Source organism: Lissotriton helveticus, chromosome 7, assembly GCF_964261635.1.
Source record: "Lissotriton helveticus chromosome 7, aLisHel1.1, whole genome shotgun sequence".
Taxonomy (NCBI): domain Eukaryota; kingdom Metazoa; phylum Chordata; class Amphibia; order Caudata; family Salamandridae; genus Lissotriton; species Lissotriton helveticus.
Genome location: NC_136068.1, coordinates 84,713,620 through 84,739,339, shown reverse-complemented (window position 1 = coordinate 84,739,339; position 25,720 = coordinate 84,713,620). Strand labels below are relative to the sequence as shown.

Sequence of the window (25,720 nt, the reverse complement as noted above, 5' to 3'; positions counted from 1 at the left end):
GTGCTATACAAAACTTCAATAAATAAATAAATCATGGTGGTCACCTTCTTCTTTCCCCCCTGATGGGTTGGTCTCCGTAGTTTCCTCTCTGTGCACAGGCTGCCACTCCAGCTTTGAGCTGATTTCAGTAAATCTGGGATTGTGTCAAAGTCCACAGGTGACTGGACAAAAATGCCCATGCTTCACCCATGAAACACCTACCACTACGGAATGTAACACAAAACATTGCAAGCAGCTGCATTGAGTTTCATATCTTTACAAATTCACTTGAGGCGACACAAATCATCTCTTGTGTGGCCTTGTGAATCTTACTTAAGCCTTTGTGTTGCCTTGCATGCTGAACGACAATGCAAAAGCTTGGTAAATCTAAGCCTCAATTTGTTGGTACACCACTGTCTACTCCTACTATTTCCCCATTAGGAGTCTGTCCTACTATTTTCTCCTCTGCATGGGCCACTGCAGCGGTAGTCAACTCTTTTCAGTATAGTGGGGATAAGCAGATTGTGGAGATGGACAGTTTTGCAGAGGTAACCATTCTGGTGTCATTGGCCTGCATGAATTGACTTCAGGAGGGGAGGCAAGAAATTGGGTGGAAGTGTATTGGTGGTACGCTTGTGGTGTGGTGGAGCTGACCGGTGGTGGTAAGCAGGATGGGAGATGTCTTGAGGGCTGGACTGGCTACCAGGCGTTTTGGAGTGCTGCTGAGCTGGGGGCTGATTTTGTTGATGTAGACCTGCGTGTGCTGAAAAGAAAATTGTTTAGCTTTGTTTATTTCGAAGCACATGCAGGTCCCCATCAACTAAATCAGCCCCCACTGCAATGAAATTAGCCCCCAGCTCGGCAGAACACCAAAACGCCCGGTAGCCAGTCCAGCCCTGGATGTCTGTTGTGGGGGAGTTAGGGTGAGATAGGAAAAACTGAGCAGTGCAGTGGAAGTATACAGGTATGTGGTGAGGTTGAGGTGAGCAAAGGAAATGTAAATGTGTTGTATTTGTATAGCGCGAACAGTAACCCGGAGGCATCCCGGCGCTTGTACTCCTACCACAAGGGAACCCCTCCTGGCTTTTCCTTGTGAGGTGTCCACTCCTGGGCATCCCATGGTGAAACCAGGCATCCCTTGTGCATCGGGGGCCGTTGTGAAGACTAAGCAAGCTATTGCCCAGAGTTGCAGCGTGGGGCCCATGCTTAGATTCGGCACTGAGGCGAGAATATCCGGTCAGAGGAATTTAAGCCCGATCCCGCCGAGGCGGGAATCGAACCCTGGTCCCTGGCCAGCGTTCTGCATCAAGGTCTGCCGCTCTAACCATTGAGCCACACTTCTCCACCTGTTGTGTTGACGTGCTATGCGGTTGAGAGAAGTTGAGGTGAGCAGTGTGGTGGAGGAATGCGGGCAAGCAGTTAGGGTGAGCTCAGCGGTGCGTTGAGGCATGGGTAGATGCAGTCAGGTTGATGAGCACCGTGGCGACATCTGCCGGGCTGTAGATACCTGGTGCGATTAAAGGGACAAATGTACTAAGGGCTTGCGTTGTCACGGAAGGTGACGTGAGGGCGTTGCAAATCCTTAAATGAGGTTTACTATGCCACGCAGATCTACCTTGCATGGCTCTGTGTAGAATAGTTATTATTCACAAATAGAGGGACAAAGGGCGTTTATACGGATGTACATTGTTACAACTCGTGCTTTTACTACGCATGCCTTTACAACACAGGTTTTTCAACGCAAGTCGTTACAACGACTTGCGTTGGGGGGTGCTGGATAGTGAATAGTTTAATTTACTTTTCCAACTCCAGTCCCTGTGGATAGTAGGGAAGGTGTTGGATAGTAAATTAAATTATTACCTATCCTAGAGCGCCCCCCAGCGCAATTCGTTGTAATGACTTGCGTTGAAAAACCTGCGTTGTAAAGGCACTGCGTGGTAAAAGTTGCATCGTAAAGGATGTTTCCCCGTTTATACATAAGGTCCAGCACAGTTGCCCAAATGCAATATGAAAATTAAAGTTGTGCTGTTCCTGAATGATCTAGAATTGAGCCATATACAAAGGAGAGTAGGCTACAGAGTCAAAGAGATGGGAATCCATTTCTTTGGAATGTAAAGCCCTCACACGCCCAGTTGGGTGTCATGCTTTATCATCCGGCTGCTTCTCGTCTGGCCGGCGATGTCCTTTGTATATTGCTCAAATCTAGATCATTCAGGAACAGCACAACTTTAATTTTCAATCTGTGTAGAATAGCAAATCTGGAGCTGCGCACGGCAGCGCACATTTCTACCTCGCTTTACTCTGCCCTGGGAAGGCGTTCCATATGCGCCCACCTGTGATTTTTGGCGCATTCACACATTTACCTACGAAAGTAAACCTGGGAATGTATCAAAATGCTACGGGTCGGAGTCACCACTCAGATCCATGTTCGAGCCTAAGGAAAAAAAATTGACGATATCGATAAGTAACAATTTAGCAAATTTAGGGGCATATTACCAACAACTAGCGATAATTATCACTAAATAGGCTTAGTGACAATTTTCCTATTGCCAAGCATCGCCGGATTTTATCGCTGAGATAACGTGCTATTAGCAACGTTTATCTCAAAAGCGATAAAATTCCCAGCGATAGCGGCGAAATCCGTGAATATCGCTGAGAATACAGGGATATTCATGCATTATCACTAACAGGGTCTTAGCCATTATATCCACCTCCCATTGGATATAATGGATAAGAACTGGTCTGAGCAGGCGTTAGTTTTTGGAGATATTTGTGCTTAGCGCGAATATTTCCATCGCTACGCCTGCCTTGCTAATAGGCGATAGCGATGTTAGCGACTGCTTTCAGTCGCTAACAGGTTGGGTACGCCCACTTTGCATGTCATTAGCGATAAATATCGCTGACATGCAAAGCGAGCCCCAAACCGCTCGCTATCGCCTCAAAGCTGTCGCTAACATCAGTTAGCGACAGCTTACTAATAGGGCGATAGAATTATTGCCGCTTAGCGGACGAAAAAGGCCTCTAAAGCTGCGATAATCTTATATCGTCAAGCTTGGTAATATGCCCCTTAGTTTTATGTAGAAGAAATTTGACATCATGGCTGTGTGTGAGGTCATTTCCTAGAAGTGCACCCCACAGCCAGCCGAAGGGAGCGCGGCCATTCGTCAAGTAAGTAAGGTTATATATAAATGACCTCAAATGTGCACACTGCCGTAAAATGGATTGGAAATGCCAGCGGTGGGGGAGGGTAGCGGGGACTGCCCTCGTTATCTGACTAGAAGGATCAATGGGAGACAGGAGGTTGGGCGGAAGGAGGGGGTGGAAGTGGCTCTACCCAAGAGGACGGGGGGGGGGGCCTGGAGGCGCACCTGAGCCCCCTCCTCTTCCATCAGGCAGGGCACGGGTCAACAATGTCAGATATCGGCTCCTCCGTCATATATATATATAAACATTATGTTATTGTGTGTTTTTTACCCAGCGTCGCCTCTGGGCCTCTGCATAGGCACTGCGTCACAGGCCCTTGCACCCGGGCCCCACCGGACACCCCCGCGTCTGCTCACCAGCACAGGTGACCGCGGAAATAAAACCGTGCGCGTGAGAACATGTGATTCAGGGGTGGGGGGGTCGAGGGTAGGACGGATCGTTCAAGGTCATTTAGGGGGCGGACAGGGTGCAGGATACACAGATGGACAGACGGCCAGGCAGGGTGGGGGTATATATATATTTTTATAAACTAAAAACCTACCTCGTATGGTGATTTCACTATTCACTCTGTACCAAAGATTAACATTCTTTTTTTTAACTCTCCTACACAAGAGATAGTACGAGGAAACCTCTCAGGGACCGGTTAATTTGTAAAATGCAAGGAACAGGGGCTAAGGAATTGTGAAAAAACGGAAGGGGGTAGATTAGGATGATTGATGGTCGGGGGGGCAGTCATTAGGAGTGGGGGGTCTCTGGGACGGGCAGGGGGCCATCAGCGGAGGGGCAAAACGGGCTGGAAAGAAACGGACTTTCAAAGTTGCAAAGGAAGGTATGTTGGCGCTACACACACAATAATTAAATAAAAAAATAAAACGTACCCTTGTGCACGGCATAAGGCAGGAGCCACCCCTCCCCCAGCCACCTTTTAAATAAACTGATCTAGGCTGTCCCTGGTTTAGGAACATACATATGGGGGGAGGGGCGGGCCGAGGTCACCCTTTCCCCCCCCCACTCCCCATCACTCAGGCGGAGCGCACTTTTCAGTGGCGGGGGCTGTGGTCGTGGCTGCGGTGCAGCCCAGGGACCCGCAGAAACGCCATTGGCGTCGACGCGGGATGGACGCTGACGTCGACGCCCACAAACAGAAAGTGCATCATCAGCACCACCGCCACCTGCAGGGAGAGCATCGGCGGCGCCAGGACCGTGCAGAGCCCCGGGAGGCGCAGCATCAGGACCAGCATCCGCTGCAGGGCCGGCAGCATCCGCTGCAGTGACAGCCCCAGCATCAGCACCACGGACAGCCCCCTCAGCTTAAGGACCGCGGACAGCCGCCGCAGCATCAGGACCACGGACAGCCGCCGCAGCATCAGGACCACGGACAGCCGCCGCAGCATCAGGACCACGGACAGCCGCCGCAGCATCAGGACCACGGACAGCCGCCGCAGCATCAGGACCGCGCGCATCACCATCGGGAGCGCAGACACCACCCGCAGCATCAGGACCAGGACCGTCAGCGGGACCAGCCCTTCCCAGCCCCAGACATGTGAGCAGCAAATACTGCATTGCACCCGGCGTCGGCGGGGGAGGGGGAGCGGCGTTTAAGGGCACCCTGGGAACAGGGTGCAGATTCAGTGACTCGTCTGTGCTCTCTCATTAATGTAGGGCTGTCTCTGCGTGCGCTTTGCGCTCTCGGCGCGAGAGCGCCTGCTCTGTGCTCTCGGTGCGATGCCGGAGTGTCTGCTCTGCGGTCTTCGTCCATCTCTCGTTCATGTATCTTCTCTCTCTCTTCCTCTGCTTCTCTCTCTCTCTCTCTCTCTCTCTCTCTCTGTCAGTGCCGGAGTGTCTGTCTCGTCTGTGCTCTTTTTCTGTCAGCACTGGGATTTCTGTGGTTGGAGTGTGCGGACTCCGTGGTTTACTGTGTGCTCACCCTGAGTGTTAGGATGTCTCTTTCTCTCTCGATATATATGTCTGTCTCACTTCTCTCTCTCTCTTCTCTCTCCTCTCTCGCTCTCCCTTCATGTCTATCTCCTCTCTCTCTCTTTTTCTCTCTTTTCTCTCACTCCCTCTGTATGTCTGTCTTTCTCTCATCTCTCTCTCTCCTCTCTCGCTCTCTCTGTAAGTCTCTCTCTTCTCTCTCTCTTCTCTCTCTCTGTTTCTCTCTCTCTCAATGCTAGTGTATATTTGCCCTCTGTGAGTTCTCTCTCTTTCTCAGTGCTGCATTGTCGGCACTGTGACGTCTCACACTATTCCTCTCCCTCTCTTTTCTTCTCTCTTTCAGTGCTGGCGTGTCTGTCACCTCTGTGCCCTCTCTCTCTGTCAGCACTAAGGTCTCCGTGGTTGCTATGTGCGGTCTCACTGTTCTACTGGGTGCTCACCCTCGGTGTTAGGAACTCTAATTTCTGGTGTGCCCTCTCCCCTCCCCCTCTCCTCTCCCCCCTTCTCTCGCTCTCTCTCCTCTCTCCCTCTCTCGCTGATTTGCTTCCCCTCCCACTCTCTCTATTGAGTGTCTCACCCCTCTGTCCCCGTCCCTTTACATGTGTTCGCCTACACCCCTCTCTCTCCTCAGTCCTGGGGTGTCTGATCTGTGCGCTCGATGTTTACCCCTTTCTATCGCAATGTTGGGGTGTCTATTAATGCCTGGTGTCCCCTCTCCTGGAGTGCACCATTTGATCTATCTATCTATCTATCTATCTATCTATCTATCTATCTATCTATCTATCTATCTATCTATCTATCTATCTATGTATCTATCTATCTATCTATCTATCTATCTATCTATCTATCTATACTCTGTCTATCTATCTATCTATCTATCTATCTATCTATCTATCTATACTCTATCTATTTATCTATCTATCTATCTATCTATCTATCTATCTATCTATCTATCTATCTATCTATCTATCTATCTCTCTATCTATCTATACTCTATCTATTTATCTATCTATCTATCTATCTATCTATCTATCTATGTATCTATCTATCTATCTATCTATCTATCTATCTATACTCTGTCTATCTATCTATCTATCTATCTATCTATCTATCTATCTATCTATACTCTATCTATTTATCTATCTATCTATCTATCTATCTATCTATCTCTCTCTCTCTCTCTCTATCTCTCTATCTATCTATCTATCTATCTTTCTTTCTATCTATCTATCTGTTGTCTGTCTATCTATCTATCCATCCATCCCCTCCTTTCTCTCTTCGTGAGCCTGTTTTCTCCCCCTTTCTCTGTCTCTCGGTGCCTCACCGGCTCCCTTCACTCTTCTCTGTCTCTTCTCCTTCTCCCTGTCTCGCGTCTCACTCCTTCCCTCTTCTTCTCCCTCCCTCTCCTCCTTGTCTCCCTCCCTCTCCCCCTCTTTGAGTCGGTTCGAGGGTCGGGGTTCTTCTGTCCCTCGTCCAATGCTGGGACTGGGGGGCTCTGCCCCGCTTCGACGGCAGCACCCCCCCCCCCCCTCCCGCATAGAGGCACAGATTGGTTTGATCGTGGGGCAGGGACAGTGAAGGGGCTTGGGGCAGGAAGGGCAGTGAAGGGGCCGGGGCCAGGGAGGGCAGTGAATGGACCTGGGGCAGGGAGGACAGTGAATGGATCCGGGGCAGGGAGGGCAGTGAAGGGGCCTGGGGCAGGGAGGGCAGTGCATGGACCCGGGGCAGGGAGGGCAGTGAAGGGGCCTGGGGCAGGGAGGGCAGTGCATGGACCCGGGGCAGGGAGGGCAGTGAAGGGGCTTGGGGCAGGGAGGGCAGTGAAGGGGCCTGGGGCAGGGAGGGCAGTGAATGGGCATGGGACAGGGAGGGCAGTGAATGGACCCGGGGCAGGGAGGGCAGTGAATGGACCCGGGGCAGGGAGGGCAGTGAATGGACCCGGGGCAGGGAGGGCAGTGAATGGACCCGGGGCAGGGAGGGCAGTGCATGGACCCGGGGCAGGGAGGGCAGTGCATGGACCCGGGGCAGGGAGGGCAGTGAATGGACCCGGGACAGGAAGGGCAGTGGATGAACCCGGGGCAAGGAGGGCAGTGAATGGTAATGGGGAAGGGAGGGCAGTGAATGGACCTGGGGCAGGGAGGGCAGTGGATGAACCCGGGGCAAGGAGGGCAGTGAATGGACATGGGACAGGAAGGGCAGTGGATGGACCTGGGGCAGGAAGGGCAGTGGATGAACCCGGGGCAAGGAGGGCAGTGAATGGTAATGGGGCAGGAAGGGCAGTGAATGGACATGGGGCAGGAAGGGCAGTGAATGGTAATGGGGCAGGGAGGGCAGTGAATGGACATGGGGCAGGAAGGGCAGTGAATGGTAATGGGGAAGGGAGGGCAGTGAATGGACCCGGGACAGGAAGGGCAGTGGATGAACCCGGGGCAAGGAGGGCAGTGAATGGTAATGGGGAAGGGAGGGCAGTGAATGGACCCGGGACAGGAAGGGCAGTGGATGAACCCGGGGCAAGGAGGGCAGTGAATGGACCCGGGGCAGGGAGGGCAGTGAATGGACATGGGGCAGGGAGGGCAGTGAATGGACATGGGGCAGGGAGGGCAGTGAATGTACTCAGGGCAGGGAGGGCAGTGAATGGACCCGGGACAGGAAGGGCAGTGAATGGACCTGGGGCAGGGGGGGCAGTGATTGGACCCGGGGCAGGGAGGGCAGTGAATGGACTCAGGGCAGGGAGGGCAGTGAATGGACATGGGGCAGGAAGGGCAGTGAATGGACCCGGGGCAGGGGGGGCAGTGATTGGACCCGGGGCAGGAAGGGCAGTGAATGGACCCGGGGCAGGGAGGGCAATGAATGGACATGGGTCAGGGAGGGCAGTGAATGGACTCAGGGCAGGGAGGGCAGTGAATGGACATGGGGCAGGAAGGGCAGTGAATGGACCCGGGGCAGGGGGGGCAGTGATTGGACCCGGGGCAGGAAGGGCAGTGAATGGACATGGGGCAGGAAGGGCAGTGAATGGACCCGGGGCAGGGGGGGCAGTGATTGGACCCGGGACAGGAAGGGCAGTGAATGGACCTGGGGCAGGGGGGGCAGTGATTGGACCCGGGGCAGGAAGGGCAGTGAATGGACCCGGGGCAGGGAGGGCAATGAATGGACATGGGTCAGGGAGGGCAGTGAATGGACCCGGGGGAGGGGGGCAGTGATTGGACCCGGGGCAGGAAGGGCTGTGAATGGACCTGGGGCAGGGAGGGCAGTGAATGGACCCGGGACAGGAAGGGCAGTGGATGAACCCGGGGCAGGGAGGGCAATGAATGGACATGGGGCAGGAAGGGCAGTGAATGGACATGGGGCAGGGAGGGCAGTGAATGGTAATGGGGCAGGGAGGGCAGTGAATCGACCTGGGACAGGGAGGGCACTGAATGGACATGGGGCAGGGAGGGCAGTGAATGGACATGGAGCAGGGAGGGCAGTGGATGGACCTGGGGCACAGAGGGCAGTGAATGGACCCGGGGCAGGGAGGGCAGTGAATGGACCCGGGGCAGGGAGGGCAGAGAATGGACATGGGGCAGGGAGGGCAGTGAAGGGGCCTGGGGCAGGGAGGGCAGTGAAGGGGCCTGGGGAAGGGAGGGCAGCGAATGGACCTGGGGAAGGGAGGGCAGTGAATGGACATGGAGCAGGGAGGGCAGTGGATGGACCTGGGGCACAGAGGGCAGTGAATGGACCCGGGGCAGGGAGGGCAGTGAATGGACCCGGGGCAGGGAGGGCAGGGAATGGTAATGGGGAAGGGAGGGCAGTGAATGGACATGGGGCAGGGAGGGCAGTGAATGGACATGGAGCAGGGAGGGCAGTGAATGGACCCGGGGCACGGAGGGCAGTGAATGCACATGGAGCAGGGAGGGCAGTGAATGGACCCGGGGCAGGGAGGGCAGTGAATGGACCTGGGGCATGGGGGCAGTGATTGGACCCGGGGCAGGGAGGGCGGTGAATGGACCCGGGGCAGGAAGGGCAGTGAATGGACCTGGGGCAGGGGGGGCAGTGATTGGACCCGGGGCAGGGAGGGCAGTGAATGGACATGGGGCAGGGAGGGCAGTGAATGGACATGGGGCAGGGAGGGCAGTGAATGGACCCGAGGCAGGAAGGGCAGTGAATGGACCTGGGGCAGGAAGGACAGTGAATGGACCTGGGGCAGGAAGGGCAGTGAATGGACATGGGGCAGGAAGGGCAGTGAATGGACATGGGGCAAAAAGGGCAGTGAATGGACCTGGGGCAGGAAGGGCAGTGAATTGACCCGGGGCAGGAAGGGCAGTGAAAGGACCCGGGGCAGGGAGGGCAGTGAATGGACCAGGGGCAGGGGGGCAGTGATTGGACCCGGGGCAGGGAGGGCAGTGAATGGACATGGGGCAGGGAGGGCAGTGAATGGACCCGGGGCAGGGGGGGCAGTGATTGGACCCGGGGCAGGAAGGGCCGTGAATGGACCTGGGGCAGGGGGGGCAGTGATTGGACCCGGGGCAGGAAGGGCAGTGAATGGACCCGGGGCAGGGAGGGCAATGAATGGACATGGGTCAGGGAGGGCAGGGAATGGACCCAGGGCAGGGGGGGGCAGTGATTGGACCCGGGGCAGGAAGGGCTGTGAATGGACCTGGGGCAGGGAGGGCAGTGAATGGACCCGGGACAGGAAGGGCAGTGGATGAACCCGGGGCAAGGAGGGCAGTGAATGGACCCGGGGCAGGGAGGGCAGTGAATGGTAATGGGGCAGGGAGGGCAGTGAATCGACCTGGGACAGGGAGGGCACTGAATGGACATGGGGCAGGGAGGGCAGTGGATGGACCTGGGGCACGGAGGGCAGTGAATGGACCCAGGGCAGGGAGGGCAGTGAATGGACCCGGGGCAGGGAGGGCAGTGAAGGGGCCTGGGGCAGGGAGGGCAGTGAAGGGGCCTGGGGAAGGGAGGGCAGCGAATGGACCTGGGTCAGGGAGGGCAGTGAAGGGGCCTGGGGCAGGGAGGGCAGTGAAGGGGCCTGGGGAAGGGAGGGCAGCGATGGGACCTGGGGAAGGGAGGGCACTGAATGGACATGGAGCAGGGAGGGCAGTGAATGGACCCGGGGCAGGGAGGGCAGTGAATGGACCCGGGGCAGGGAGGGCAGGGAATGGTAATGGGGAAGGGAGGGCAGTGAATGGACATGGGGCAGGGAGGGCAGTGAATGGACATGGAGCAGGGAGGGCAGTGAATGGACCCGGGGCACGGAGCGCAGTGAATGCACATGGAGCAGGGAGGGCAGTGAATGGACCCGGGGCAGGGAGGGCAGTGAATGGACCTGGGGCGTGGGGGCAGTGATTGGACCCGGGGCAGGGAGGGCGGTGAATGGACCTGGGGCAGGAAGGGCAGTGAATGGACCCGGGGCAGGAAGGGCAGTGAATGGACCTGGGGCAGGGGGGGCAATGATTGGACCCGGGGCAGGGAGGGCAGTGAATGGACATGGGGCAGGGAGGGCAGTGAATGGACATGGGGCAGGGAGGGCAGTGAATGGACCCGGGGCAGGAAGGGCAGTGAAAGGACCTGGGGCAGGAAGGACAGTGAATGGACCTGGGGCAGGAAGGTCAGTGAATGGACATGGGGCAGGAAGGGCAGTGAATGGACATGGGGCAAAAAGGGCAGTGAATGGACCTGGGGCAGGAAGGGCAGTGAATTGACCCGGGGCAGGAAGGGCAGTGAAAGGACCCGGGGCAGGGAGGGCAGTGAATGGACCTGGGGCAGGAAGGGCAGTGAACGGACCCGGGGCAGGGAGGGCAGTGAATGGACATGGGGCAGGGAGGGCAGTGAATGGACCTGGGGCAGGAAGGGCAGTGAAAGGACCCGGGGCAGGGAGGGTAGTGAATGGACCTGGGGCAGGGAGGGCAGTGAATGGACATGGGGCAGGGAGGGCAGTGAATGCACATGGGGCAGGGAGGGCAGTGAAAGGACCCGGGGCAGGGAGGGCAGTGAATGGACCCGGGGCAGGGAGGGCAGTGAATGCACATGGGGCAGGGAGGGCAGTGAATGGACCTGGGGCAGGGAGGGCAGTGAAGGGGCCTAGGGCAGGGAGGGCAGTGAATGGACATGGAGCAGGGAGGGCAGTGAATGGACCTGGGGTAGGGAGGGCAGTGAATGGACCTGGGGCAGGGAGGGCAGTGAATGGACATGGGGCAGGGAGGGCAGTGAAAGGACCCGGGGCAGGGAGGGCAGTGAATGGACCCGGGGCAGGGAGGGCAGTGAATGGACCTGGGGCAGGGGGGGGGGCAGTGAATGGACATGGGGCAGGGAGGGCAGTGAATGGACCTGGGGCAGGAAGGGCAGTGAAAGGGCCCGGGGCAGGGAGGGCAGTGAATGGTAATGGGACAGGGAGGGCAGTGAATGGATCTGGGGCAGGGGGGGCAGTGAATGGACATGGGGCAGGGAGGGCAGTGAATGGACCTGGGGCAGGGGGGGCAGTGACTGGACATGGGGCAGGGAGGGCAGTGAATGGTAATGGGGCAGGGAGGGCAGTGAATGGACATGGGGTAGGAAGGGCAGTGACTGGACATGGGGCAGGGAGGGCAGTGAATGGACCTGGGGCAGGGGGGGCAGTGACTGGACATGGGGCAGGGAGGGCAGTGAATGGTAATGGGGCAGGGAGGGCAGTGAATGGACATGGGGTAGGAAGGGCAGTGACTGGACATGGGGCAGGGAGGGCAGTGAATGGACCTGGGGCAGGGAGGGCAGTGAATGGATCTGGGGCAGGAAGGGCAGTGAATGGACATGGGACAGGGAGGGCAGTGAAAGGACATGGGGCATGGAGGGCAGTGAATGGACATGGGACAGGGAGGGCAGTGAATGGACCTGGGGCAGGGAGGGCAGTGAATAGACATGGGACAGGGAGGGCAGTGAATGGACATGGGACAGGGAGGGCAGTGAATGGACATGGGACAGGGAGGGCAGTGAATGGACCTGGGGCAGGGAGGACAGTGAATGGACCAGGGGCAGGGAGGGAAGTGAATGGACATGGGGCAGGGAGGGAAGTGAATGGACCAGGGACAGGGAGGGAAGTGAATGGACATGGGGCAGGGAGGGCAGTGAATGGACATGGGGCAGGGAGGGCAGTGAATGGACCTGGGGCAGGGAGGGCAGTGAATGGACATGGGGCAGGGAGGGCAGTGAATGGAACTGGGGCAGGGAGAGCAGTGAATGGACCTGGGGCCTGAAGGGGCAGGGGGGCACGGATTAAACGCTGGGGCATAAAGCGCACTGAATAGACACGGGGCATCCAGGGCAGTGCATGGCTGGACGTGGGCAGGGAGAATACTGAAGAGGAATTCGACTTGAAGGACAGTGTAGGCACGGGGCAGGGAGGGGGCTTCATGAACACGGGGGGAGCAGGCAGGATAGACATTGGGGCAGAGAGAAGATGTATTCACGAGGGTGAGGGAAGACTCTGGAGGAACTGGGCAGGATGGACGTGGGCAGGGAGGGCACTGCACCAACATGGCGCAGGGACAGTACTGAATGGACAGGGAGGGCACTGTATGGGTACTGGGACAGTACGGGCATGGTGCAGGGAGCTGGCTGGGATTAGAAGTGAAGTGTGGCAGGGAGGGAACTGAACCAACAGGGGGCAGTGCCTGAAGTGCACGGCCATGGGGCGGGGGGCATTGAATGGGCACAGGGCAGGGAGGGCACTGGACTGGCACTGTAGAGTCAGTCGACATCAGGCCGGGAGGAGGCAGGGTGCAAACCGGGGATTGGGCAGGCTGCACATTGAGGGCACACTGAAAAGGGGCAGAGAGGGCAGTGGGTGAATAATCAGAGGGGCATCTTCGACACTGTGGGCAGCAGAATGGACGGGGGGCAGAATAGCATGGGGGTACTAATTAGAAGTGGGGCCTGGAGGCACATTGGCACAGGGCACCTCTGAAAGGACAGTGGTGGGACAGCAGTGATGCCAGGGTAGCTCCTGATAGAAAGCTGGGCAGAATGGGCTTTGGGTAGAGGGTCACTTTTCAATGTACATGGGGCAGAAGGCACTGAATGAATACCGACCACGGGGCAAAACATTCTGGGTGGGGGGGGGGCACCTGGTGCAGATTATGATCACCTGATGGGGCAGAGAACCAACAACGGGGGGCAAATGAGCACAGCCAGCAAAGGTGATACATAGAAAAATGAAATGAATCTGAAACTATAGTCACTGCTCTGGATGCATTCCATGCAGTTGTTTTGAGCTCCTCTATGTCTATTGCTATTGCATACCGGGACCAAACATATGTAAAACAGTCTCGGCTCTGCCCCAAGAGAGAAGACAGTCCAGGGCAAGCTGCATGGCCAAATTCCTTCTGAATGAGAGGCGAGTACAATCCCCCCCCCCCCCCTACACAGGTCGGCCATTTTAGGCAACACAGGCGAGGGACAGCTCGGGTCCTCCTGACACAAAGTGCTCAGAGCCAATGAGAGAGACTCATTTCGGAAAGCAAACTGAGATGAGTCAAAATGCTCGAATTCCTCTTAACCCCTCGTCGTCACTTTGGGTGCATTCCATTCTACAGTTTTTTACTCGCTGTGGTGTTACAGACGGACCACCCGTATGCAAATCCTTCTTGTCCCTGCCCAGATCAGCCCGAACTGCTAGGCCACGCCCCCTCTGGATGCAGGCAGCCCTCGTGGGCCTTGTGAGGGAGGGGCAGCGCGGGTCTCTAATGCAGCGACCAATGCCTGGCCTGCCTGGGACAGGTGGAGCCAATCACCTGGACAACGCAAAAGTGATGGATGGAGATGCTGCAGTCAGCCTGAAGCCATTGTAATAAGCATTACGTTCATAAACACGGGCACCTCTGAACACCACCAATCACACTATTCTTTTTAGCCTCAAGCAATCCTTTTTATTGACCTTGGGCAACAAAATCTTTTTGTTATTTTACTTCAAAACCCTTTTTTTGTGTTTGACGTGTCATACATCTAGTGTTTTTTTCTTTTCAAAACATAGAAAACAGTTATGTACAATTACACTTATATCCACATGTACTTATATATACAACATATACATCAGTATCACATTTAAACCAACACCACAATTGATTGGACAACAGAATATTTTCCACAATTTTTTAACACAGCTTACTCAACATTTACATTTCGCTACCAATCTTTTTGACACATAGTAAATTATTAGTTATTTTTTAGAGTCCTATGTTTTTCAGTGATGTTTTACTGGGACCGGAACTAGATAGGTTCTCAGAGTATCCTAATCATAGGGTCCTGTATAGGGTCGGAGATTTAGTTATACCAGTTTTTAAGGAGGGACATAAAAGTTTCCACTCTACTGCCCTCGTACGGTCAGTGTTTCTTTCCCTTGGTTTCCTCCAAGCCTCTATTTATTCTCTGCCGACGCGTTTCGACCTTATCTGTGTGGGACCAAACACCCCATGTTTTTCAAAAAAAGGTCTTCTTCAGGGCTCTGCTTGGTTTTTGTTAGGACATCTTATACGTATAAAAAATGACGCTGCATGGCGTCTGTTCCACTGTTTTTTGCCGGGTTTCCTCTGATTTTAATTCCTTCTGTACAACGTGGACTCTGAGGACCTATCTAGTCCCGGTCCCAGTAAAACATCACTGAACATAGGTCTCTATAAAATAACTAATAATTTACTATGTGTCAAAAAGATTGGTAGCGAAATGTAAATGTTGAGTCAGCTGTGTTAAAAATTTGTGGAAAAATATTCTTTTTGTCCAATCAATTGTGGTGTTGGTTTAAATGTGATAATGATGTATATGTTGTATATATAAGTACATGTGGATATAAGTGTAATTGTACATAACTGTTTTCTATGTTTTGAAAAGAAAAAAAACACTTGTCGCCCGATGTAGGTAAATTAGATTTACCGGTTCATAAATACCGAATTTTACCGATTCGGTATTCATGAATCGGTAAATCTAATGTAGGTAATTTTTCGGTAAAAAATACTGAATCGGTAGGATTCGGTACTTACCGATTCTGTAATTACAGAATCGGTATTTGCCATTGATTCCTATGGGCCTTGAAGCCCATAGGATTCAATAGCAAATACCGATTCGGTAATTACCGAATCGGTAAAATTACCGATTTTACAAGGGGGACAGGGTGTCACTTTGACACCCTGTTCCACCCCTGTTTCTGGCTTGTGTGCCATGTGACACACTACATGCCCTTAGGGCATGTCTGTGTGCCACATGGCACAGGTGTACATGCACTGATGTGCATGTACACTGGAATTCGTGATTTACCATGTAATAGTATTACATGGTAAATAACGAATCGGTAATGGCCTGTGGCACTGTTTTCAGTGCCATCTACATCTGTATTTACCGATTCGGTAAATTTACTGATTCGGTATTTTACAGAATCGGTATTTTACAGAATAGGTAAATTTACAGAATCGGTAAATATACCGATTCTGTATATTTTGAGGCCCCTACATCTCCATTACCAAATACCGGTCGGTAACGGCCGAAATCGGCCGCTACCGACCGGTGATTGGCGACCTACATCGGGCCGTATATGGATGAAACGTCAAACACAAAAAAAAAATGTTTTGAAGTAAAATAACAAAAAGATGTTGTTGCCCAAGGTCAATAAAAAGGATTGCTTGAGGCTAAAAAGAATAGTGTGATTGATGGTGTTCAGAGGTGCCCATGTTTATGAACGTAGTGGTATTTGATTCCAGCCTCTGAACTTCCTAAATTGAATCCCCCCCCCTTGTTGTACATTCATTGTAATAAGCATGGCTCTGGGGAGAATAAGGAGGGCATGGAGAGAGAAGGACTATGGGGACACCCCTGACCGCACTGGGGGAATTAATGGTGTCCATAGTGAACTGGGGAATAACGCCTGGCCGGAGCAGGACAGAACATACATGTGAACATTATAGACTGGACATATTGCTACGTGGGAAGGGATGCTGACGGCTCTTATAAGCAATGTGCTGAAGGCGCAGAAGGGGGCGAGGGGCGCCTTGAAGCCCGCCCAGGGGAGGGGAGATTAGTAGTGGGGTGTGCACAGAAGCGTTTGAGCCCGAACAGCGTAGCCTATGAGGCAACCCCAAAGTGGGACGAAGGGGGCCCTACAGGGTGGACTGAGGGGACTCTGCCATTTACCCATTTATTTGGGATTTTTGTGTAGAGTTATATTTGTCACCTCAAGACTCCTCCAGATGGCTTCTAGTAGCTGTGGGGGCTTGAGGCTGGACGTCATACCTGGCACCAAGCTGCCTCCTCCCAGGTGGACCTTGGCAGGTGATGCCCTGAGTCCCTTCAGGGAGGTGCAGAGAGGGTGGGGCGACAGGATGAGGGTAGCGGAAAGGACTTTGCAGGGGGTGCTGAGTCTAAAGTCCATCCTGGCTCCATGAGGAGTGAACCGGGGCAGGGAGGGCGCTGTGTCAACATGCAGCTGGGACAGGACTGAATGGACAGTGAGTGCACTGCAAGGGCACTGGGACAGAATGGGCACAGGGCAGGGGGTTCACTAGGTAGTAGAAGTAAAGTGTGGCAGGGATGGGAAGTGAATCAACATAGGACAGTGACTGGAATGCGAGGGACAGGGAGGGCACTGAATGGGCACAGGGCAGGGAATGCCCAGAACTGCCACTGTAGACATAGTACACATCGGGCAGGAGGAGCCAGAACGTAAGCCGAGGATTGGGCGGTCGAACATCGTGGACACAAAGAATATGCGGCAAAGAGGGCACTGGGGGACCAATTGGAGGGGCATTGTTGGCAATGTGGGCAGCAGAATGGACAGGAGGGGCAGAATAGTCTTGAGGTGGACTACGGAATGGAAGTGGTGGCTGGGTGCACATTGGGACAGGCCCTTCTGAAGGGACAGTGGAGGGGACAGCAGTGAGGGCAGGTAAGATACTGACTGAGAGCAGAATGGACTTTGGGTAGAGTGTCACTCAATGGAGCAGAGAGGGCAGTGAATCGAAACTGATGACAGGGGGCACCTAGGTTCAAAGGGTTCGTACCAACTGGGCATCTTCCATCACCCTTGGTGAAGATTGGGTCTGAATAGGCGAGCCCACCAGGCGGAGAAACATCTGTATCCCATTGTTGTGTAGGAAGCCCATCAAAGTGTCTCAGGACTATTGAAAGTAGAATCAGAGCGCAGAGCCGCTAAAGGGAAGCGATGCAACGGAAAGCGCTGGACCAGCTTTGTATCTCCGTTGATGCTGATGCTGAGGCAGAACTAGGATGTGCACATCTGCATCACTTGTGGACCAGAAACAGGATGGAGGAAGCTCCCACCTGTCTTCTATGGGAGTTTCTTTCGATTGCGTTTGGTTCAGCGCTGACTGAAGACCTTTTATGAGGACCATCTACTTTTCTGGATGATACCTCAGTTGATATAACTCCAGCTTCTGGAGAAAGGGCGATGCATCCTATTGGGCATTCAAGCCACCCTCCTCCAGATCCCACAACACAGCCACTGTTTACCCAAATCTCTTGTGGAAGACCAAACCCTTGGCCGGAAAGGTCTCTGACTGCACAGTCATCCGTGTGAGGTGATGGGGTGGTTAAGCCATGACTTGCATATGATGCCGCCTCCAAGACCTTTACTCCTACCTTCGTCGTCATTGCAAGAAATGGGCCGAAGGTCATTGACGCTTGAAGGGAAAGTAGAGGAGTTGGGTTCGCCAGATAGCACTTTGTTCCCCACCAGAGCCAATGTTTGCCCCGAGCCAAGCAGAGGACTCTAGTGCTGGAGCCTCACAACATACGACACCAGCGGAGACGTACAGTGAGGAAGCATTACACATTCTACACCTGGTTGGAGCACTTCATGTCAAGCCAGAAAGGTGCTGAAGGTGAATGGGGCATCCTTACTGTCCAATCTCACATTCATTGAACGTTTCCATAGCGACGCACTCATCTGCTGTCTTACCCATAGGATCCCATGGGAGCTCGTTCTCTGTGAGAACCACAGCCGACCCCATAAGGTTGGGCACCTACTTGCCCTTGCCTGCAGGCCGGTTTCACAATACCCTTCTGTGCTACAAGAAGTAGTTCCTATATCATGTGTCTTCTCGTACATCCATCCTAAAGCTTGCAACGACCACCCCGTACACATCAGAGCCTCCTCCTTGTTTCTTGAGTTCAGCAAGAACCTTAACTACTTGCGTGCTTATGACGAGCTCAGCTCGTCACGAGGCACAGTGGAGCCGTGCTCATGACGTGCTGAGCTCGTCATAACGGCTGCAGACGGCCCACGCGGGAGTAATTCCCTGCCTGTGCGGGCGTTCTACGGGAGTGGGCGGAGTCATGACAAGCTCAGCTCGTCATGAGCACAGCCCCACTGTGCAGCATGATGAGCTGGGCTCGTCACGAGCGCTGCACGCGGCCCCTCCCCCCGCACCGCAGGGGAATTAGCCCCGCATGGAAAGGGTTAAGGCTGGACCCGACACCCGCACAGGCACCAGGATACGCTCCCAGGTGATAGAGCGCACTACAAATACACATAACATAGCATGACAGCATGACATGACATGACCCTGCAGTTGGCATGTGCTAGTGCAGGAAGAGATCAGGTTCGTCAACGACCCCTGCAGCAGGGAATAGCCCCAGTTTTTCTGATTGAACCCCAGTGTCTCTGACACCTGGGTCCGTGCAGATACATTCCCCTCTGTCCGTGCACAGATTCGCGCCCTGAAACAGAGAAAGATGCAATCTGTTCCCCATCCCTCGTAGAACATTTGTGAGCCGGCATGTCAGATTCACAAGCCAGCCAAGTTGGTGGAGTGCCTGTCATGCCTTGTCTGCGTGGGAGGCACTGTCCTCTTCCTCAGCAGACACGATGCTCTCATGGTGTCTCGGTTGTGCTTCCCTGTAGGTCTTGCATAGAGCCTGCTACTACACATGTCAACCCCTGGTGGCGACTGCCCAGCACCACACTCCAACAAAATCCCCATAGGAATACATTGTATTGTATTGTATTGTATATAGCTCTTGTATAGAGCAACTGCCACCCTACGGGTATCCTGGTGCTTTTAGAGAGAATCTAATCAGATGGAGCCGGCCGATACAGGGCTGAATAGTGGGTACATCACTAATAAGCCCGGAAACTGCAGGACCAGTCAATCCTCTCTTAACTGTCCAGTCAACAATAAAAGAAAGAGAGAACCCTCCTTCTCTGATCTTCAAAGTGTTTATTTCTGGCACCACCTTATGTCCAGTGGGATAAAGGCTCTATAACCGTAAGTGGGCTAGAACTCACCCAGTACAAAAAGAACCAGAGGATGGGATGGGAGCGTGGAAGAGAGGGAGAGAAAGAGTGTTGTGCTTCACTTTCCATGGGGTGGGCAGAACTCGCAGAAGTTCACTCCATGGAATTCTGCAGAGTTACATAAAAACTCTGCAAGATTTCGCAGAGCTCCCCGAACGGGCAGTAATTGGTACGTTGCGCTGATTTTTAGTGCCTGGCGCTTGTTCCTGGCTGAAAAATGAGCACAAATGCCTCCATGCAGCACACCAGAGACCCCTGCTTGTTTTTGCTGCTCGAGTAGAGTTTCTGCTCAAGTGGCAGGTTCTCACCGCAAAAGGTTGCAACTGCCCGTGACCACTCGCGTTGAGACAATCTCTCTTGGTTCCCTTATGGCATCCAAAAATCACACTAGGGAACACCAATTCTCGCTCGCCTACTTACCGTTGGTGAGCCATGCATGAGAAGACCTCCACCATGCAGCAGCTGGTGAAGTATGGCCGGAACTTCGTGTTACAGGCATAACACAGATTGGCCAAATTTTTGAGAACTCTGCCGGCGGAGCAGAATTTATCACCCACCCCTAGTCTTCACGAGTAGGGTGCCAACTCGGCATATTGCATATCCGGGTTGAGCCGCATTTTAGGAGTGAAATAAAGTGGCCAAGCCAGGACTTATCTGAGGGTGAACTTCTTAAATAGGGGAAGGGAGAGAGTTTGTTAAAAATGATAATTACTAGGGGTGTAGCTTCCATTGGTGAAGCGGGTGCAGTAGCACCGGGGACTCTAGAGGGCCCACTGAACTCTGATTGTTGTTGTATTTCATAATTCAAACAGCAGCCATGGAACCAATGTCCTTCCGTAGCACACTGGCTATGCTACTGATAAATAAGTTTTAGTTTGTATAGGGGTAAGCCAAGTTGAGTGTTTTCGGACAGGGGATCCCACTCAAAGAACACTGACTGTCTCGACGAAGAAGGATGTAGTAATGGACATGGTGGATGGTCGTGAGGTGTACAAGAGGCAGGAATGTTCGTGGGTTGGTTAAGGAGAGGCCTTCCCACCAGTGTCCCTCATAGCTTGTATGATGGAGTAAGGCAGACTTTTAGATATATGCCATGGATGTTGAAAGGTCTGTCTGTCTGCAAGGGTCTCTCTTCCATTTCTCTTCCTCTCTCTTGCACTTAATTTTCCCACATTGCCCTCCTCTCGTTCTTGCTCCCTCTCCTACACCAGCCACAGCTCCCTCTTTCTTCCCCACTCTTTCCATGTCTCCACTTTCTATTTATGCCCTCAGTACGATTGCTTCCCATTAACATGCGCCTCTAGTTCACCAGTACGGTCTCTTAGCACTTGACAGTCCCACCATTTCTCAAACCGTTGACCTATGCTGGTGAAGTGTCTCCCCCATCTCAGAGTTTGTGAATTTGGGCCCTTTCTGAATTTCAGAGTCTCCATCTCTTTACGTTCCCTCAAATAATATAGCCTTATAGCCCGCCGTAGAGGGCTATACCGGCTATTAAAGGCCCTCTCCCGCGTTAAAGGCCCCGAGCCGAAGGCGAGGGCCTTTAACAGGGGAGAGGGACTTAAATAGCCGGTATAGCCCAGCTACGAAGGGCTTTAAGGCTATTAGAACATTCTGACACGAAAGGGCAGAATGTTCTAACAAAAAAGAACAAAGCCTTATGGGAGAGTGAGGGGATTGGATTCCCCTCAGGGTCCTTGAAGCCTTTGTTCACAGCCAGAGCTGTGATCAAAGAAACATTGGAATGTTGGAGCTCCGGGCTTATACCAGCCATTAGAAGCTCGGAGCACTCCATTGTTTTCAATGGAGCTCCCAACATTCCAATGTTCTAATTCCGTGTAATTTTCATGCAGTGCCTGATAGCAGATTACGCCATATTTCATGTACTTCGCTACAATGTCTGAAATGTAAAATTTTAAGCAATGGATGCTTTTGAAAAGATACATAAAAGGAAACACAGAAACCCATAGGCTTACTAAATGCTTTTACAGATACCTGCAGTCCCCCAATGTAAAGTTCAAGGAAACCTTTCAAGATGTTTCCATAGATCCATAGGCAATGTCGGTGACGTCGACAGGCGCTGAGCTCCAGGTGGTGGGGCATCACTATTGATGTGCTCTGCAGAATAAGACCTCTTCACACGAGCCCGGCTGCGGTCAACTCCATGGCCTCAGGCATTTTAAGGTTTCACCCACCCGAAACCTGAAGGGCTTCCAATACAAAGATGGTGGTAGCTTCTGAAGCACCCACACAATAATAGCCAAACACTGTTAAGCTAATTCACAAAAGGACCCCACACATTTTTTTCAGTAATAAATAAGAGCCATGCACCTCCAATGGTCTGTCCTTGGCATGGAGTGGGCATCATTGTTAAATACTTTTTTATAGATTAGAACCTCCAACTTCCATCTTTCTTTGGGACAATAACAAGGGGTGTTTCCTCACTGTTCTGAAGCAACTGGGTGGAGGAATGAAGGCAGGAGATGGTTCCACAGACAGCAGCATTGAGGTGGAGATCTGATGCTGGAGGCGTTAGCAGTCAGTTCAGAGAGGTACCTCGGGCTCATTAGATGCCACTTGGCTTGGGGGTTCGGGCTGGACTGGTCCCATTGGAGCATGGTCAAGACCGATTTGCATATGCCATGTTGTGCGAATTAATGATGGACTGGAATGTGTAGCGAGTAATTACCAGTGGATGGAATTGATTGAAGCCGTCCTTCCATCACTTTTTTGCACACCTTAACTTGGCACCTATGCAGCTGTCTTTCAGATAATCACATAATTGTCTGGTGACTGCTTCGCGTACAAGCAAGATGATAAAAAGACATATATTGACAGCAATGCAATCACAAACCCTATATGTGGCATCCCTGAGTGCAATGTCTTGACTTTACGCCAATCTGTAGACTTTGTGTGTGTGTTTGTGTGTATGTGTGTGACCAGTTTTGAATTGAGAACAGCACTGGAATTTTTGCTTCAAAATGGAAAAGTTCATTTATCTAAATACACAGTTTTAGGACAGTTTGGGGTCCACACACAAAGGCGTTTTGGAGTATGTAAAGTAGTTTACCCGTAGAGTTCTTTTGCTGCCTTACAATGCATTAATAGCTTACAAACCACCTACCTCACATATCATATCACTTGTTTACATCATACTTGTCTTCACCTATATACCTAGATACATACAAACATATATACAATTAATTCGAAATGGAAGAACTGCGCCCTCTTTGCACTTAGACTTTTCTGGCCGATTCACAAAGGAGTAAGTTAAAGAGTACTCCCGTAGTGCTACCTCTGTACTCTTAAATGCTTTTGGGATTGGACCCACCTGTACAGTTGGGGACATTCAAATAATATATGGACAGAAAGGCGGACAAGGCTTCCATATTAAAACCCTTCAGTTCCACTCATTGTGCAAAATGATACAGTGCATTTACACAGAGCTTGGGTGTTTGTCCCAAAAGAACTTTGTCAAAAAAATGTATGGTGCAGGTTTGGAGCATTTCTTGCACAGTTTTATATTAAAATGTCGGGTCATGGAATGTCACACTGGAGCATCAGCTTAACATCGTAATAGATGACGCAGCATTATGTTCCCAAATTTGCATTTTTTTTTCTCCAAAAAGAGACTAGCCGTTGAACCCCATTAACTGTCCCTAATTAACCTAATTTAAGGTTCCTGTCGGCAGTATGAATAGTTCAAACACAAACAGTAATAGTCAGTTAATGGAAGTCCTGGTTATTCACTCAACATAAATCCAAAGTTCCAGAAGTTGAATGAACTTCCTTCAAAAACGCTTTAACTCATTCTGCAAATACCCAGAATATTCCTCCTTTGTCTTTGTAATTCTGTAAATATGATAGTTTAGGTCCAAATCATATTTATGAACTACCCTAAAGGCGATGATTCATATCTAAAATGTAATATTGACTTGTGCTGCTAATGCACTGATTTTGCCCCAAAAAGGTTCTAAAATATTCTATAAATCCAATGATTTTGCCTAAAATATCACCATCAAAATGCTACAAATCAATTAAAGAAAATATTACCAGTTGTGAACTGAAAGCCCAGCTTAAAATGTTTGTGCTCACCATCAAGAAACATCCATAAACAATTGTTTTTGCAGCTGATGTCTGGAACATGTAGTTAAACACACCTCTGGTGTGTGAAGAGTCCCCAATGATTGTGCAGCTTTTTATCAATACCGAAGGCCATGGCAGGACTCCGCATCTCTCTTTGTGGTCCAGCTTTACTTTGGCTGCCTCGGTTCTGTGTCTTCCTCTTTCTGCCCCAGCCTGTTCCCAGGGTCATTCTCCACGGTCATGCCTCCCCACCCCTTCTGATGGGAGGGCCTTTGTTTCATGCATTCACCACCGCTTTAGTGAAAAGCAAGACTTTTGCTGTTGCTCCTGAACTTTTGACATCCAATCCTAAATTGAAAAATATACCGGAGTTTAAAGTTTTCTATCCCCAGGCACTAGACAACCTTACAGGAAGGCAAAAAGTAGGCCATTTATTTTTACATTGTGAAATTCTCCCCCTCCCTCCCTCCACGTTGGGGATGGCTGTGGAGATACATATCAGAGGACTGCCTGGACACTCTACAGCCACAGCACTGCAAGTAAACACTTTGGGGCAGAATTACAAGAAAGTGACGCATCTGTACAGATGCGTCACTTTCCCTGCGCCACCATCTGAAACCCTTGCGCCACTATGGATGCGCCGTATTTACAATACAGTGCACCATGGCGCAAGGATTGAACGATGTGTCAGAAATACTGAAGCATCTGTTGAGGCAAAAGTCACGCATTGCTGGAGCGGTGTCGCAAGCACGACGCAACTCCAGCAATGCAGGGGGAGGTCTATCCTCATTGCACTGCGTCACTCCTTACGCCTGTTTTAAGCAGGCGTAAGAATTTGACGCAGTGGCATCCTAGAAGTGGCGTAGTGAAATCTTGTAGATTTCACTGCGTCCCTTCTACGAGGCTTTTTTTGCACTGGAACGCCCACCCTGCATACTTTATACCCGACGCAGGTATAATGTGACGCAGGGCTTTACAACGTGACGCATCTCCCTAGATACATCACGTTGTATATAGGCCGCATTTTTACGCTGCTGCTGCGTCACAAAAAGTGACGCAATAGCCGCTGAAAAAAGACGCATGGGGCTTGTAAATCTACCCCTTTGTTTATTATGTTTGCAGTTCTACCAATCGAAGCCTAAATATCAGCAATCGCACTTCCCAGATTCAGTTAACACTGTCATTCACTCAGAAACTTTTACATTTCATATCTAGAAAGAAAGTGACTAGAAGTGCAATTTACCTCTGAAACAAATGGTAAAATTGTAAGTTTTATTGGATGACCTTTAATGCAATAAATTAAGAGTCACTGCACCTTTACTAACAATCGATGTATAACCACTCAGAAACTGTCATGCCTCTTTCACTCGGCATCACCCTTGATAATCGTCTCAATCTTCACAGCCACATCGCAGCCATGGCCAACAGCGCACAACTCCAACTAATGCAGCTTTGGGGCATCAGACAATTGATTCCGGAACAAGACCTCAAAATGGTGGTGCAGTCACTCGTTCTCTGTAGACTAGACTATGGAATTGCCCTTCTCTCAGGCATTGCCAACGTTCACCTAGGCCCACTGAGAGCCACTCTGCATGCGGCAGCACGCTTCGTTTGAGGTCTCAAGAGATTGATCCTATTTCCCCCGGCCCTGCTAACCCTCCACTGGCTCTCCATTGAAGCTCAGGCCCAATTCAAAATCGCTTGTATTACCCACCGAGCCCTGCACTCCTCCTCACCCTCCTATCTAAATGAGAAACTGAACATTTCAGGAGCAAATAGGGGTTCCAGAAATGCCCAATCCCTGCTACTAGATTCCTCACCTTCAGCCGAGAACGATACATGAACCAGTCTTTTTCTGGTAGTGTCACTAGAATCTGGAACTCTTTGCCTCCCTCCCTCCATCTAACCACCTGCCTTGTAACCTTCAAAAAGGACAGCAAGCTCCTCTTCTTGACAGACGCCTTGGTTAATTCACCCTTAAACAGACTTATGTACTTGCTCCACGACTTTCTGACCTGCCTTTGTTTTTTTGACTCCACCATCTACAATGAAGCTGTAACTGTGTAATTCCTCTGCCCAATTGCTGTAGCTGTTTCTTCTGGTTACTCCTGCACACATCGTTTCAGCTTAATTACTAGTAATGTAACCCACAGTAACCGAGGCAGTAGGCAACCTTACATGAAGCCAAAAAGTAGGCCATTATTTTTGCAATGTAAGCTTAGGTGGCAAAATCCCTGGCCATCACTCTGGTATCCTATGCTG

General features: G+C 51.9%; 1 protein-coding gene across 1 annotated transcript in view; it reads left to right on the top strand.

Annotated features, from left to right (window-relative positions):
- The first annotated feature begins 4,378 nt into the window (after positions 1 to 4,378).
- LOC144766630 (vesicle-associated membrane protein 1-like) overlaps positions 4,379 to 25,720 on the top strand; it is a 69,246-nt gene continuing 47,904 nt past the window's right edge. Inside the window, exon 1 of the mRNA XM_078650415.1 lies at positions 4,379 to 4,726. Coding sequence (XP_078506541.1) covers positions 4,725 to 4,726 — 2 coding nt within the window. The 5' untranslated portion in view covers positions 4,379 to 4,724. The remainder of the gene's footprint in view (positions 4,727 to 25,720) is intronic.